The sequence below is a fragment of the Girardinichthys multiradiatus genome, chromosome 21 (genome assembly GCF_021462225.1).
Source record: "Girardinichthys multiradiatus isolate DD_20200921_A chromosome 21, DD_fGirMul_XY1, whole genome shotgun sequence".
Taxonomy (NCBI): Eukaryota; Metazoa; Chordata; class Actinopteri; order Cyprinodontiformes; family Goodeidae; genus Girardinichthys; species Girardinichthys multiradiatus.
The window spans coordinates 34705320-34722329 of NC_061813.1; the positions used below are offsets into that span (position 1 = coordinate 34705320).

The 17010-nt window shown below is 38.6% G+C and overlaps 1 protein-coding gene across 5 annotated transcripts in view; it reads left to right on the forward strand.

The window, feature by feature from the left end:
* The window catches only part of dpp6a (dipeptidyl-peptidase 6a), a 383254-nt gene that overhangs the window by 262500 nt on the left and 103744 nt on the right, over window positions 1-17010 (forward strand). For all 5 annotated transcript variants that reach the window (XM_047349742.1, XM_047349744.1, XM_047349746.1 and 2 more), the window contains one exon: window positions 11504-11602. In XM_047349742.1, coding sequence (XP_047205698.1) covers window positions 11504-11602 — 99 coding nt within the window. The remainder of the gene's footprint in view (window positions 1-11503; window positions 11603-17010) is intronic.

Sequence of the window (17010 nt, forward strand, 5' to 3'; positions counted from 1 at the left end):
ATTTTCTCTCGACGAAAATGTCAGCTAGTGATTCCAGCATTGCTGAGCATGTAATTCAATCATTTGTTGTTAAAAATGATAATTGTTTGTTCATTTTGTTCATTTGTGCATGCAAACAGGCTCAAATATATATATACACCCATACTAATATTTGGTTAAATGGGCCTTATGAAGTTGGAGACTCACCAGAAGCCTCTGGCATAATTTGACCACTACTTTGCAGAACTGGTAAAGTTTATTTTGGCTGGATGGTTCTATGTCATGGACCAGATTTGTGCAGTACACCACTAACACTGATAGCGAAAATGTCTCACAGCATGATCCAGCCACCACCATGCTTCTAGCATAATTCTGGGTGGTTATTTGATCACTTCTTGGCAGAATTCTTAGTGCTTTTTTAAATCTGGTGGTTTGCTATAACAGGGCCTGGATTGATTTAATTTTCCACCACCACAGAATGATGCTGCAATTACCATGCTTCTATGGTAATTCTGGATGGGTATTTGACTACTCTTCTTGGCAGAATTAGTGGAGTTTATTTAAATGGGTCATTTTCCTGATGTCAGCTTAGATTTGTGCAGTATACCAGTGCCCTTGGGAGTAGAACATCCCAGCAGCATGACCCTGCCACCGCCATGCTTCTAACAAAATTTCAGATGGGTTTTTGAGCTCTTTTTGGCCGAGTTCATTTAAATGTATTGGCTTTTTTGGCATATACTAAGATTTTTCCACATGCTCCATCCTTTATGCTTTAAGGCCAGATTCAGACAGCCTGCTAAATGAAATATTATGGGTATTTTTAATGGGTTTTTGGATATTAATTTTAGTGATGGCCTTGTGAAATTTGGTTTCTTAATGTTGGTGTGATGTAATTAGCATTTTGGTGCCGTAGGACATTGCAGCTCCACGAATCATTCCTCAAGGACAGTGTTTGCTTCTGCAGAAATGGCTTATTTTACTCCTCCGGGAGGTTATTGTAGTTTGTAATTGGATTCCTGAATTCTGTAAAGTTGAATGTGTTGTAATTGTTTCATGCTCACAGACTTACCAATACATTCTCTAACTTTTACAGTTACCAGCTTTCACTGCAGATTTTTCTCCTTCAAATTGCTGTCACTCGTTTTTATTTGATTCAATTATTTCAGAAATTCTGAACACATTTGAATCTTACAACTTTGGGTCAGTTCTAGTCTAAAGCTGTTTATCAGAGATAAAATAGGCTTCTTGTCTCTGGTTAAGGTAAGCTCCATATGAATGGGGGCTTTTTCCTAAAAGGTTTGGCTGACAGTTTAAAGTCTGACATCATAATGTAATCCGATGCACAAGTTGAAAGGGTGTCAACACTTTTGAAAGAAACCTCCGACTCCATTCTAAACCTGCATAAGTAAGGAAAATAAAAAAAGGGGAAAATGTTTCTATTTCCAGACATTATTGCTTATTCTGTTATCTAAAATATCTGAATCGCTAAACAGTAAAATGATCCTTTAATAGATTTTTATTTAGTTTACATCCTTTATCTTTGAATTTGCACATCTCACACTCACTGATCATTTTAGGTTGAGGTTACAGAACAAAACAGAACAATTAGCAGCCATTTGACTGCTTTTTGTCATCTAGAAACTTCTTAAATTCGAATTTTCCACATTGTGTAGGGACCTTGTTTTTTACAACTACAGGTCCTTCTCAAAATATTAGCATATTGTGATAAAGTTAATTATTTTCCATAATGTCATGATGAAAATTTTACATTCATATATTTTAGATTCATTGCACACTAACTGAAATATTTCAGGTCTTTTATTGTCTTAATACGGATGATTATGGCATACAGCTCATGAAAACCCAAAATTTCTATCTCACATAATTAGCATATCATTAAAAGGGTCTCTAAACGAGCTATGAACCTAATCATCTGAATCAACGAGTTAACTCTAAACACCTGCAAAAGATTCCTGAGGTCTTTAAAACTCCCAGCCTGGTTCATCACTCAAAACCCCAATCATGGGTAAGACTGCCGACCTGACTGCTATCCAGAAGGCCACTATTGACACCCTCAAGCAAGAGGGTAAGACACAGAAAGAAATTTCTGAACGAATAGGCTGTTCCCAGAGTGCTGTATCAAGGCACCTCAGTGGAAAGTCTGTGGGAAGGAAAAAGTGTGGCAGAAAACGCTGCACAACGAGAAGAGGTGACCGGACCCTGAGGAAGATTGTGGAGAAGGGCCGATTCCAGACCTTGGGGGACCTGCGGAAGCAGTGGACTGAGTCTGGAGTAGAAACATCCAGAGCCACCCTGCACAGGCGTGTGCAGGAAATGGGCTACAGGTGCCGCATTCCCCAGGTCAAGCCACGTTTGAACCAGAAACAGCGGCAGAAGCGCCTGACCTGGGCTACAGAGAAGCAGCACTGGACTGTTGCTCAGTGGTCCAAAGTACTTTTTTCGGATGAAAGCAAATTCTGCATGTCATTCGGAAATCAAGGTGCCAGAGTCTGGAGGAAGACTGGGGAGAAGGAAATGCCAAAATGCCAGAAGTCCAGTGTCAAGTACCCACAGTCAGTGATGTTCTGGGGTGCCGTGTCAGCTGCTGGTGTAGGTCCACTGTGTTTTATCAAGGGCAGGGTCAATGCAGCTAGCTATCAGGAGATTTTGGAGCACTTCATGCTTCCATCTGCTGAAAAGCTTTATGGAGATGAAGATTTCATTTTTCAGCACGACCTGGCACCTGCTCACAGTGCCAAAACCACTGGTAAATGGTTTACTGACCATGGTATCACTGTGCTCAATTGGCCTGCCAACTCTCCTGACCTGAACCCTATAGAGAATCTGTGGGATATTGTGAAGAGAACGTTGAGAGACTCAAGACCCAACACTCTGGATGAGCTAAAGGCCGCTATCGAAGCATCCTGGGCCTCCATAAGACCTCAGCAGTGCCACAGGCTGATTGCCTCCATGCCACGCCGCATTGAAGCAGTCATTTCTGCCAAAGGATTCCCGACCAAGTATTGAGTGCATAACTGTACATGATTATTTGAAGGTTGACGTTTTTTGTATTAAAAACACTTTTCTTTTATTGGTCGGATGAAATATGCTAATTTTGTGAGATAGGAATTTTGGGTTTTCATGAGCTGTATGCCAAAATCATCCGTATTAAGACAATAAAAGACCTGAAATATTTCAGTTAGTGTGCAATGAATCTAAAATATATGAATGTTAAATTTTCATCATTACATTATGGAAAATAATGAACTTTATCACAATATGCAAATTTTTTGAGAAGGACCTGTATTTGTGATTTCAATGCTCATGAATAACTGATCATCAGCACGCATGAACACCTATTTAAAACACCTATTTAAAAAAGGTTTTGGAGTCTGGAGTATACATGGCAACGCCAAAAAGGAAATGCATCAACAGTAACCTTAGAGAAGAAACTATCGCTGCTCAGAGATCTGGGAATGGCTGTAAAAACATTTTCCATCAGCATGAAGTCCATCATTCTGCATCGAGAATGATTAATCAAAACTACAGACCTCAGTGAGAATTTTAAATGGTAAGGTTATTGACTGAAATTAGAAAAAGACTGAACAAGTATGGGCATCTTTTAAAAAGGTTCAAAGGAGAATGATCTCTTCTTACCTAAAAATAATGAGTCAGAGTGACTTATTTTAGCAAAGTTGTGTATAAATAAACCAAATGACTTCTGAACAAATGTCATTTGGGCAGATGAGACTAAAGTAGAGATATTTGGGCATCATGCACATTCAGATGGGCTTCATACCAACTCTTAGGCATGGTGGTGGAGGTTTGGGCGAGTTTAACAGCCACAGAACCTGGACACCTGGCAGTCATTGAGTCAACAATTAACTCTTCTGTATACTAAAGTATTCAAGAGTCAAATGTGACCCCATCTGTCTGACAGCTGAAACGTGGCCCTAACTGGATCGTAAACAGCACAGAGATCCCAAACAATTTTGCAGCAGAATGGCTACAGAATAGATATCAGTGGCCCACTCAAAGTCCAGGCCTCAACCAGGTAAATGCTGTGGTGGGACTTTAAAAAAAAAGCTGTGCAGAGATAAATGTCTGCAAACGTTAAATGAACTAAAGCAACTTTGCAAGAAATAGCGGAGACACTCTCCTCCACAATGATGTGAGAGGCTGATAAAGTCAAATGGGAAACGACTACTGAGTTATTTTTTTCAATTTCTAATACAAGCTGCTGAATCACTGGGTGTCCTGGGTTCTGCAGATGTCAGTTCAACGTGTTGCAGATAAAGTAAGTGCTTGCACTGGTTCCTGAATTCCTCTTGATGTTTTTAAAAGTTTCTTTCTTGTCAAGACAAACTTGTAAGACAAAAAAAAATGCCATTGTTTTGTTCTCAAGTTTTTTAAATTAATGCTGAAAAGGATGTTTCACTCCGAGCTAATACTCGTCTTCAAACATGCTGTGGCATTCCTTTCTGTGTGACAAAGGACTATTTTCTGGCTCTTCTCTGTGAAGAAATTATCTCTGCCACTTAAAACAAGTGTCTCCCTGTGTACTGGTAATTGAAGTCCTTTATTCTCATCTTTGCTCATTCATTATAATGAAAAAATGTATTTTAGTCAGAATTAACACTTCATCTACAGAAAATATAACTGAAGAATGAGCGGCCACCTGTTGGAATATGAAGAATCCTTTATTCTGCATAAAACAATTGTGGATTTTTACTCAAGTGTGACTCCCAATAATGAAGACATTTTCCTGTAATTTGAATTTTTCCTGTAGCTACTTCTCGTTATTTCAAGAAAAGTTGGAAATTTGGTTGAAAACCACTTCCTGTGAGGATGATTGTCCTAAAACAGCCACTACTGAAGAGGAGATGCATTCTGTTTTGAACAGAAGAATATTGTAGATTTCTAAACAATGAAAGCAGATTATCTGTGTGGGTGAATGAAAAGTGGGCTGAGTTTATACAAAAGGAGCCTTTTAAATTAGGTGATTTTCTTTTTCTTCCATGATGAACATGCTTCAAAGGTTTAAAATTGCAGGAAATAATCCAATCCGTCGTTGTGCCCAAGTTAGGCATTACCTCACACTTAGTGTTGGAGGATGCTTAAATTGCTTCAGGAAGTATTTTACGATACAAATGCTAAATCCAGTGATTATTCAGTACATCCATTTTTGCTCAAACTATACTTAAAGTGACATTCTGGAAACAAAGGGAGGAAACAATAAGCAGCAGATTGGGACTGTGCTTCTTGTCTGAGGAGTTGATGGGGGTTAGGTTGATGGATGTTTTCCGTACATGTTGGCAACCAGTTTCTAAGTGCACCTGACAGCCACTTTGTTCTCCTACACACACACACACTGAGATTTTTGAACATCACCTCCTCCTCCTCTGACAATCTGCAACTTCTATACCTAAGAGGTTACCCTCTTCCCGGCACATCTAGGTCCTATGTTTGGTGGCGCTTTGGTTTTCTGACTGACGGCATGCAGCTCAGTGAAACAGCGAAAGGACAACATGCAGTCAGATTGAAAATGAAATATCTTTTTAGAAAAGCTTATAAAAGGCCAAAAGGCAGCACGGTGTTTAGTGATGTTGCATAGAAAGTCTTTTAATCCAACTGCCAAAGAAACAGGTCTTTTAGGGTAGAAAAAATATGAAAGCTACAATAGACTGGCTGCAGAAGTGTACACACAATGTTAAAGCATCTTTAGATTGAATTTAAGCATTCAGTGTTTTTTTTTAGTAGGAGCCTGTCCCACATTTTCACTTGACAATATTAACCCAGTCTGGCTTGGAAAACGTCTCCAAAACTATCAGATTGTGAGAGTCTCTTGTCCACAGACCTTTAGATTTAGGTCTGAACTCTGGATATTTTTGTTATTTTCTTAAGGCAATTCTTTTGTTGATTTTAAAGTTTACTTGGACTCTCCAACGTGGCTGAAGAATAAAATATTCCATCCTCTTCAGCATTTTAGCAGACACCTAAAGGTTTTGAGTCAAGCTTCGTGGCATTTTCAATTGTTCATAATTTAATTTACGTTGATACATCTAAAGAACCCGCTGCATGATGCAGCCACCACCATGTTTTATTGTTGGTATGAGTAAGTTTGTGTAATGCACCCCTCTTTTTGATAAAGATACGTTTTGGAAAATCGGCCTGAAAGTTCCACTTTTGTGTCATTCCTTCCACCTGGTTCAGGGCAAGTAGCCAGGCCTGGATGTCTGGAAACCTTGGTCCATAACCCAGACATCTGAAGAATATGCTAGATTGTTGTCATATATAGACACAGTCATTGTTTTGCAACTCACATGTAATGCCCCTTTTCCACTGGCTCGTTTTAGGTGGCGTGGTTGTGCTCTACTCGATTTCGCTCTACTCTGTACAGTACCATTTGTGTTGCCACTAACCCACTGACAGCTGGAGTTATGGCAGCTGAAGCCCCACCTCCAGCCATCAATGTAGTGCGGTGTGCTGCTATTAACATTAGTATGTGAGATTGTCACATCAAAGTATTATGTGTGAAACGATAAATAAATAAATAAATAGAAAATAAAACTTAAATAATCTAAATACTAATTATTATTATATATGCAAGGATGTGTTATTTATATATACAGTACTGACCGAAAGTTTGGACACACCTTCTCATTCAAAGAGTTGTTTTTATTTTCATGACTATGAATATTGTAGCTTCACACTGAAGGCATCAAAACTATGAATTAACACATGTGGAATTATATACTGAACAAAAAAGTGTGAAACAACTGAAAATATGTCTTATTATTCTAGGTTCTTCAAAGTAGCCACCTTTTGCTTTGATTACTGCTCCACACACTCTTGGCATTCTGTTGATGAGCTTCAAGAGGTAGTCACCTGAAATGGTTTTCACTTCACAAGTGTGCCCTGTCAGGTTTAATAAGTGGGATTTCAGCCTTATAAATGGGGTTGGGACCATCAGTTGTGTTGTGCAGGAGGTGGATACAGTACACAGCTGATAGTCCTACAGAATAGACTGTTAGAATTTGTATTATGGCAAGAAAAAAGCAGTTAAGTAAAGCAAAACGAGTGGCCATCATTACTTTAAGAAATGAAGGTCAGTCAGTCCAAACAATTGGGAAAACTTTGAAAGTGTCCCCAAGTGCAGTCGCAAAAACCATCAAGCGCTACAAAGAAACTGGCTCACATGAGGACTGCCACAGGAAAGGAAGACCAAGAGTCACGTCTGCTGCGGATGATAAGTTAATCCGAGTCACCAGGCTCAGAAATCGAAGGTTAACAGCAGCTCAGATTAGAGAACAGGTCAATGCCACACAGAGTTCTAGCAGCAGACACATCTCTAGAACAACTGTTAAGAGGAGTCTGTAAGAATCAGGCCTTCATGGTAAAATAGCTGCTAGGAAACCACTGCTGAGGACAGGCAACAAGCGGAAGAGACTTGTTTGGGCTAAAGAACACAAGGAATGGACATTAGACCAGTGGAAATCTGTGCTTTGGTCTGGTGAGTCCAAGTTTGAGATCTTTGGTTCCAACCACCGTGTCTTTGTGCGGCGCAGAAGAGGTGAACGGATGGACTCTACATGCCTGGTTCCCACCGTGAAGCATGGAGGAGGAGGTGTGATGGTGTGGGGGTGCTTTGCTGGTGACACTGTTGGGGATTTATCCAAAATTGAAGGCACACTGAACCAGCATGGCTACCACAGCATCTTGCAGTGGCATGCTGTTCCATTCAGTTCGCGTTTAGTTGGACCATCATTTATTTTTCAACAGGACAATGACCCCAAACACACCTCCAGGCTGTGTAAGGGCTATTTGACCAAGAAGGAGAGTGATGGGGTGCTGCGCCAGATAACCTGGCCTCCACAGTCACCGGACCTGAACCCAATCGAGATGGTTTTGGGTGAGCTGGACTGCAGAGTGAAGGCAAAAGGGCCAACAAGTGCTAAGCATCTCTGGGAACTCCTTCGAGACTGTTGGAAAACCATTTCAGGTGACTACCTCTTGAAGCTCATCAACAGAATGCCAAGAGTGTGCAGAGCAGTAATCAAAGCAAAAGGTGGCTACTTTGAAGAACCTAGAATATAAGACATATTTTCAGTTGTTTCACACTTTTTTGTTCAGTATATAATTCCACATGTGTTAATTCCTGGTTTTGATGCCTTCAGTGTGAAGCTACAATATTCATAGTCATGAAAATAAAGAAAACAATAAGGCTCAGGGGTTCTGATGTGAGGGGGGTGTGGCAGGAGAAACGGAGTGGAGAGACACCACTGTCAGGATTAGTAATGCTCTCAAGTTTGTCTGAAGAAATTACAGTTTTGGACTATGAGGACGTTTTTGTCTCAGCCATGGCGAAAACGAGGACAAGAACTTTAAAGCACGAAACCACAGACTTTTGTCTGCAGTGAAGTAGCTTTAGGTTGGATATTGGATATTCGTGCTCCGCAGATTCAGCGAGATCTTCCTCCCGTTTCACCCGATGCAAGAAATCTGATTATAGGCAGCTGCTCTCTGCCTGCTCCCTCTTCCTGCTGACGCTGGTTCTTTCGTCAATAAAATTTCCAAACCAAACACGCTGTTTCATGGTGATATATTTAGAGTGTTTTGGGGGAAATGTTTGTGCGTCTGAACAACTTATTTTATGTGTGATCAGCTGGTTTAGGATGTTAAATACAGCGCCCCGCCTGCGTGTAAATTTCAGAAAGTTGCCATGGTGTCCTTTTTTTTTTTTCTGTCAGCCTTCTGTCATGGTTTATGTTCAAAAATAGCAAAATTATATTTTGATTTGATCCACTCCGGCATATATGATCCTTAATATTATTGTAGTCACAGTTTTATTAACCTTTTCCTGCACTTGCACGGCGAAAACCTTCTCATTTCTTCTGGTCCTGTTGCCAATCAGTGAACAGCAGTCTGTTCACGTCACATGTATTCCCGACTCAGCCCGGGTGGTACTTGCTCAGGATCAGGGACCAAAAAAGTAGATACCGGTGTGGAAAAAACAGTAATGGACAGTGGAAAAGGGGCATAAGTCTCAAGTCGATTCCCAGATCTAGGTCCAAGTCCTAAAATTCGTTAATCACAAAATACTAATACATTTCTAGAGCTTCTACATTCTTTTTAAAACATGTATTTGTTTGTCTGAACAGCAAGCAAGAGAAACTGAACTTCAGAAATGTCAGAAAATCAATGTTGGCCAATGTTGCTTTTTCCAGTAAATATTGACTGAAACAAATGAAACAGCTAGAAAGTGGAGAAAATAATCCCGATTTATTATCAAATTGTTTATACAATGTATAAGTGAACTCTGATCCAATTGATTTTAAAAGATATGATTATGGTTCTGTTATCTGCCAGTTTGGGTGCACTGACTGTTTGTGGTTTAGGCTCGAAGTTCAAATACTTGCCATGCATATGTAATATTCAGAGGAAATCATTTAATTTGAATAATGATTATATTGGAAATGTTACCATGTAACTTTACAGTTTCAAAGTTTGCATATTGCAGTGCTAATTATTTCATTTAAAGCCTATTTGTCATCATTTTGGGCTGACATGTGAGTGAGAACCTGCGACACTTTGACCTTATATTACCAATGATTTTTCAGAATCCAGGATTTCATTGGCAAGAAAAATAAATGTATAAAATAAAAATGACTTAAAATAACATTAACTACTCATAGTTCACTATAAGTGTGATTTATCATTCTTTAAGTCAAAGAATGATAAATCATGGTTAATGTTGCCTTTCTATCCATAGTTCTCAGCCAACATGTTTTACTGAAATATAACCTTTTGTTTACCTTGTAATTTGGTCTCTGTGTTAGCTCTGGAAATTAACGGTAGCTATTATAAACTAGCTGGAAATGAATATTTCTTACTTTAACTGATTTAAGGAATGTAGGAATACAAATCTGTCTCTTTATTTGTTGAAAATGTGCAGGTGGAAACTATTTCCATGTCAACAACAAAGGAAATTCAAATGATTAGTTCCGACCCCCCAGACCAGCCCAATACTGAACAATAATTTCCAACAATACAGAGTCCTTGATTTAAATTATAGCGTTGCAAGAAGCTTTATATTGGTGCAATAATAATGAAATTACAATAATAAAGAGAACAGACAGGGTCACCCACCTTGACATCATGGAGAGGTGAGGATATTAAATATTCTTGACTGTTTTAGTGTTTAAGAAAATAAAATAAACAATATTGCAGTCACATTAAGCAGTTTCCAATATACCAACAGAGATTCAATCTGCACAAACATTTTTAATAAAACATTAAAGTATAATATTTTAAGGGGAACAGACATAGTCAAAACACAGTAGGTATAGCTTTCTTTTTTTGCCTTCTCTTTCCGCTCTGCAATGAGTGATTTTATGGAGCTAGAGATGATATGATGAGCATCGATGGATGAAATTAAGCTGAAATAAATTGCAGGAGGCATCTGTGGTAAATATGTGTGTCTGTGCTGACAAATATAACCCATCCTGGTTTTATCAAAAGCCTGAGGGAGTTATGATGAGGCCTTTGTTATTATGCTCTTGTGTGGCTATTTTTCCCCATCTCATATAAGGTTTTTTTCGTCTTTGAAAGGTTGAACAGCCTGAGGGGAGAAAGTTGTTAAGATGCAGTTTGAGGTAAAAATCTGACAAAAGCATATTATTTTTTCTCAGCTTTTTTTCTTTTTAAGAGTAAAAGAGAATTATTTGTATTTCTCTGGTCTATTTTTTACAATTTGTGTTTCATGTCGTCTGCTTCAAAAGCTGCCCTAACTAAACTACCACACAAGAATAGCTTTTAGCACCCAAGCCTTATAAAGTCTTGAATAATTGAATATTAATAAAATTTAATTAATCAGACCACAGGATATTATTTGAACCAGATGCACAGCTTCCACCTTCTACTTTTCTACTTTAACAAATATTTTTTTTTTAAACGGCAACACAAATACTTTTTTTTCCTCTAAATGTTCTTTGTTTTATTTTAGTTTTTAATGTCAACATTATTGCTACCAAAAAGCAGACGGCAGATATGTCCATGAAAAATTATCCTGAAAAAAACATCAGTTGGAAAAGGTGTTTAATAGTGAAGTCAGGCCCTCAAAATGTGAAGACAAATTCTTTTTACCCAAGACATTTAATCATAGAAAGCATTTATATCATTTAAATTTTTTTATATTTTAATGTCTAAGTATAAAAGAAGTTTTTTTTAGGTGTGTTCATGCAGTCCTTTTCATATAAAATAACATTAGCGCTGAGTAAAATGCAGGAATCTCTGCGTGTTTGAGTTACCGTGTTTTTTATACACTTTTTATACATAGACTCAGCCTTTTGTGGATAAAGTCTGAGCACCTTATTGTCGTCCCTGTTGACAACACCTTTTTGAAGAACTTTCCCCTCATTTCTATTCCTAAATCTTACCCCATTCCATTGTTTTTAAATTTGCGCTGTGCTACTGTTCTGCATACTAATGCCTACCTGTACTAAAATGGCCATTTCCTTTGCAGGTGAAGATGACCGTCTGGCTCTGAAAGGCAAGGTTACCGTTGGAGACCTTTTCCGAAAAGAATTCAAGGTTCATGACCCAAATGGCAAATGGATAAGCAGTAAGTTTCCTTTATTAATCTAAAGATAGATGGGTAGACGGAATATATTGTCTGCCTGATACATTTCACATTTAAGACATGTTTTAAAACAATATAAAACATTCAAAAGAAGGTACGCAGAAATGGTCAAGGAATATCACATAATTTCTATGATGGTTTAGACGGGCAATAAAAGAATTGTTGTAGATGTTTTTCTGGGCCAATGAGACTCTATAATGTCTACCTAAGGTCAAAGGGAGTGTGTAGGAGGGGTCCTTGGGCTGCTCAGCCCATGGTTGGTTATTGTACTGGCCTCAGTGATTATGAGATGAGTTTTGTTATGTGTTTGATGGCGAACTGACTGAACCAGGGGGAAATGTTGAAGGTGAATAGATTCAATAATTGAGTTGAAGACCACAGTTAAAATGTCCTTGCTGACAAAAAAGGTCCAGTTTCCTCACCGGCTGGAGGCGATACTGGGCCTTTTTTATCGGTGTCCACGCCTTGTTTGAAGGACAGGCAGGTGTCACTTTCTGGTGCAGCTGTTAGCACTGTAGCATGTTCTTCCAGTGCATGCATGCTTTTTTCTCCAGGTTGTGCAGTTTGCTACTGCAGTCAGAAAGCCGGTTGATTAAACATTCTTGCCTTTTAGTATGAGTGTGCGCCTGGCCGTCTGCATGTTTCTTTTGGTTCATATGTTGCATGTTGGACTTATGGTAGACTGGTGACGGACCCCCTTACAGGGTGGACCCCACATGTTGCTCTTTGACCACTGCAGGTATGCACCAGCCCCTGATGACCCTAAGGGAACAAGTCATTATAGACATTGTATCGATACAGGTTCTTGACAAGAAAAAATCTGAATTGGCTTTATTGCCAAGTTTGTAGAGACAAACAAGGAATATGACTCCAATTCATTTGCTCTCAATAATAAAGAGTATCTTTTTAAATGTCCATATATACACAATTGACTTTACAACATGATATAATGTGAATTCAGTCCAAGTATGCATGGTGTGCACACAAGCAGAGGTTTGATGCAATGTTTGAAAAGTGAAAAGTTGACCAGTTCCCTGAACCTTGAGATAGAACAGTAACAGAATCCTTATACCACAATCAACAAATCTTTCATCAGTGTGTTTTGCAAATTATCACTTCTCACACCCAGCTGCTGCGCATCGCCTAATCTGTTACCCAGAAACAGAAAAATCATGGCGTTCCTCATCCATAATGCACACAGCACGTTATCTATGTGAAACCAGCCCTCCTCCCTCCCCTGAATGTCTGTCTGTGGCATCTTGAGTCACAGCTGCATCCTCATTAGGAAACATCAAGGAAATAAACACAGGATGAGTCTGTTTACATCCATGTGTGATTTAAACTGACTCACAGCAGGGAAGTCGTTTTATTCAGTTAGAAAACAGAAGCATTGGTTGCTAAATGTTAACTTGTACTTACCAAAAGGTAAAAAAAAAAAAAAAGAAAACAAATGTCAATCATCAATGTCAGTTTTATCCATAAAAACCTATAAAATACGTGCAAAACGTGTCCTAAAGGTAAGCAGTTGCAACAGTGCTGGTCCAGTGAGTTGCTGCAATAATATCAATTTTAAAGTTTTTATCAGTGTTAAGGATGTAAGTCAAAGAAAAATGTGACACAGTGTAAAGGAACGAAACTGAGAAAAAGATAGGTGAGAAAGTTGCCAGAGAGTGAAGACATTACTTATTGCAAACCTAAGTCTGCCATCGATGCATAATTCAATCTCGACCCAAGACAATAACAATGAAACAGTAGCAAGGTCCCCAGCTTATAACCTATTACTCTGAAAAAGAGGGAGTCAGTAGAAATGTTGTCTTAATGCACTAGCTTGAACACTTGGCTAACCGGCACTTTCCTGGGGATTTGCAAGCGCTCTGTGTGAGCCCAGTCCGACTGTAAATCACCACAGAGGTGAATAACCCAAAACCTGTTATCCAAACAAATAAAATCTGGTAGCATTTAGATAAACACTTTAAGTTCTGTATTTTTAATGTAATGTACACAGTAGTCCTATTTATTTTACCAACTGTGTTACCAGATAATATTAATATCTTAATATTATTGAACCATGGACAGATCATGTAAATCAAACTGAAAGTCTCCTCTCTCTCCATATTGTTAGTCCATGTTTTACTGGTGAGGGTTTAACTTCACTACAGTAATGTAGCTGTCACCATGTTGTTCCTAGGAGACTGCCTGTCCTGCCGATGTATAATCCATCTACAGTTAGGTGTTACAGCTAACATTACACATGTGACTGATGGAAAGGTGGTCTGCATGATATCAGGAATACATGCAATATGCAGTATTATGGTGAATGCTGTGATAAGTACTTTATTAAACAGTGTAAATGTGTTTTAACTTTGTGAAAATTGCACACATAGATCCCTGACAGTCCAGCTTCTGGAAAAAAATAATGTCATTATCTCTGCCACATGATTTTATTGCAAATAAAATGTAGCGCTAATAGAAGTGAAGTTAAAATACTGATTTAGAGGGTTGTTCATTTGGCTCAAACTAAGGAAAACATGATGCTAAGTAAGGGCTAAGACTAATAAGGAGGAAAATTAGGAGAGAGCAGTTATCGATTTATTTAATAAAATAAGCTGTGGACATCAGCAGATGTTTTTTATACTGACGAGGACATATCTGAAAAGCAATAAACAGGGTCCAGGATTCATTATCTAGGAAACCTAATGCTAAGAACACCTACAATCCCTTTGATGGTCTGGCTGTATACTTCCTGTTGAAACTGTTTATAGTAGCTATGACATGAACTGTGTTGTGTCCTCATCCTTCAGTTTAAGGTTGTTCCTTCCATTTAATTCAACATTACAGTTGTCTCATAATCCAGGAGCAAAACGTATTTCCAACAGAGAAACTGTTTGGGGTTAGGGGAGAGATCAGTCCTCAATCTTTTACTTTGACAAATCTCCCCAACTTTTTCTAGGTACTGGATCTTTGAGGAAACTCAATGCTTACTTCCTCCTTTTTCTCTGTTGCCAATAAGCCGCCATCTATTTGGCATGTTCTTGTTTTTAATGTTTTCAGTCAAGAAAACATTATTTCTTTTGTTTACAACAATTAGCAGTAGGCCTCTGCTGTTGCACACGCTGCACCATCATCTATGTATGGTAATGGTGATCATGTTTGAGAGATTTGACTCTAAAGACTCTTTTTGTGCCAGAAAAGTGTTTTAAAATTGCGTACCTGCTCTGAAAACAAAAATTAAAAAGCTGATACTTTTTTCTAATGTTTCATACCATAAGATTTTTACATTTACATCTAAAACATATTTGCCTTTTAATTCAGTAGTGCCTTGATTACCTGTAACTATAACCCTACTTTTTCTTCATTTCATACTGTCACAGCTGTTAGAATTCATGAACTGCGTTGTCTTTTATTAATCCTGAAATAGTGACAGGAGGAGTAGTCCCACACTAACACCCATGCATTATAGCAGTCAAGAAAACAAGTTTGTTTTGCACAGTCTTGCCTTGGTTAGGCTATGCATGTAGGAATCTGACAGATCATGGATTTATGAGATCTCCAGTGAAGCAACCTTATCCCTTTCTACTGAAGTGAGATGCCTGCTAGAGAACGTGCAGCTGTTCAAACATAGAGAGTGCAAACTCCTCCCCTCTCTGTCTGCACGTAATTAGAAAGCTAAAACTTTGTATTTATTATATTAGTGACAGGAAGGCGACACCATTGCTCCTAATCTCGGATGATGAGGGGAATAACTCTTAATCTGCAGATCCCCAGGTGTGCTCGGTGAATAGATTGCCCTGATGTGGCTGATTTGTCGTTCTTACTGACTGTGACCCAAAGGTTGTAAACAAATCAATCACGCCTGAATAAGCACAGATGAATCTCTGAAATCTGCTGTTGTACTGTACACATCTGGAAGCTAACATCTGTTTCTCAGATTTACCAGCAAAATTGAAACCTCTGGAAAAGATGTGTAGAGAAAAAAGTTTAAAAGAAAGCATTTCTGTAATTGTAATTACCTTATGTTGATTGGTGTATATGAACCTTAATTAGTAATCCATAACTTCCTGTTTTCCTGTGGTGTAAATATGCTGTTACTACATTGGCTTTTGTTTATTTAAGATTGGGCCCTGAAGGTAACTGGTGTAAGAGAGAAACACAGATGCCCCTCTTCCCAGAGTCATTCTCCAGCTCATTTTGAAAGAAATCCCAATACGTTCCCAGGCTAAAGGAGATAAGGAGCTGTTAAAAACTATTTGTGTGCTTAAAAAGTTGGTTTATGCATTTTTGTCACACTTAAATGTTTCAAATCAAGAGAACAAAACCTATTTAAATCATCAATGTGAAAATATAACTGCACTCTTTGTTGAATTAACAGTGATTAACCACTTATTTGGGGTGAAATGTATTATTTTCACTCTCTGAAGCCTGAAGACTTCCAGACCTGTAGAATTAAGAAATCTCTTATATAGAACCTATATATCATAAAAGGACCCAGAACATCTGAAGCACTGCAGGCCTCACTTGGTTTAGTTAAGGTCAGTGTTCATGATTCAGTATTACAAAAGAGACAAAAATGTCATCCATAGGAGAGTTCCAAGGTGAAAACCATTGCTGACCAAGAAGAACAAACATGCCCATCACAGATTTCCCTTGAAAATATCCTGATATCGAGGACATTTGGGAAAATATTCTGTTGACTGAAAAGAAAACTTTCAGACACGCAAGAATTCTTGCCTTTGACTCTGAACTTTTGGAAGGTGTGCTTTCTAATGCATAAAAAAAACTAAATCACATGTACTGTCAAACATGGCGGTGGTAGTGGCATGGTCTGGCACTGCTTTGCTTTTCCAGGTCCTGGAAGACTTACCGTAATTGATTGAACTATGAGTTCAGCTATCTAGCAGAAGATACTCAAGGAGAATGTCTGGCTATTAGTTTGTGACCTGCAGCTCAAGCACACTTAGGTTATGCAGCAGGACAATGATCCTAAGCTCAGCAGCAAGTCTACCTCAGAATGACTGAAGTTGCCTAGTCTAAGCCTGTACTTAGATTTGACTGGGTTGCTGAGGTATGAGCTTAGACAGGCCATTCATGTTAAAAAAAACTCTTCAGTGTGGCTGAAATAAAACAGTTTGAGGGAAGATCACAGAAACCTGCAAAGGGAGCAGTCGAGTTTGCACTTATAAGAGAGCACGGGTGATTCTGGATGATCTGGAGAGATTGTTTCAAGAGGAAGGGTCAGAGATCCCTCTTTCTGTATACTCCATGCTTTTGAAATGGTAAAAAAAGACAATTAAGTGGAGTCCTATTGGCAAATGGGGGGTTGTGAAAATGTGAATTTATAAAGGCTCTTTAAACATCCCTTTTACCAGAGATGCTAATATGTGTGTATGTGT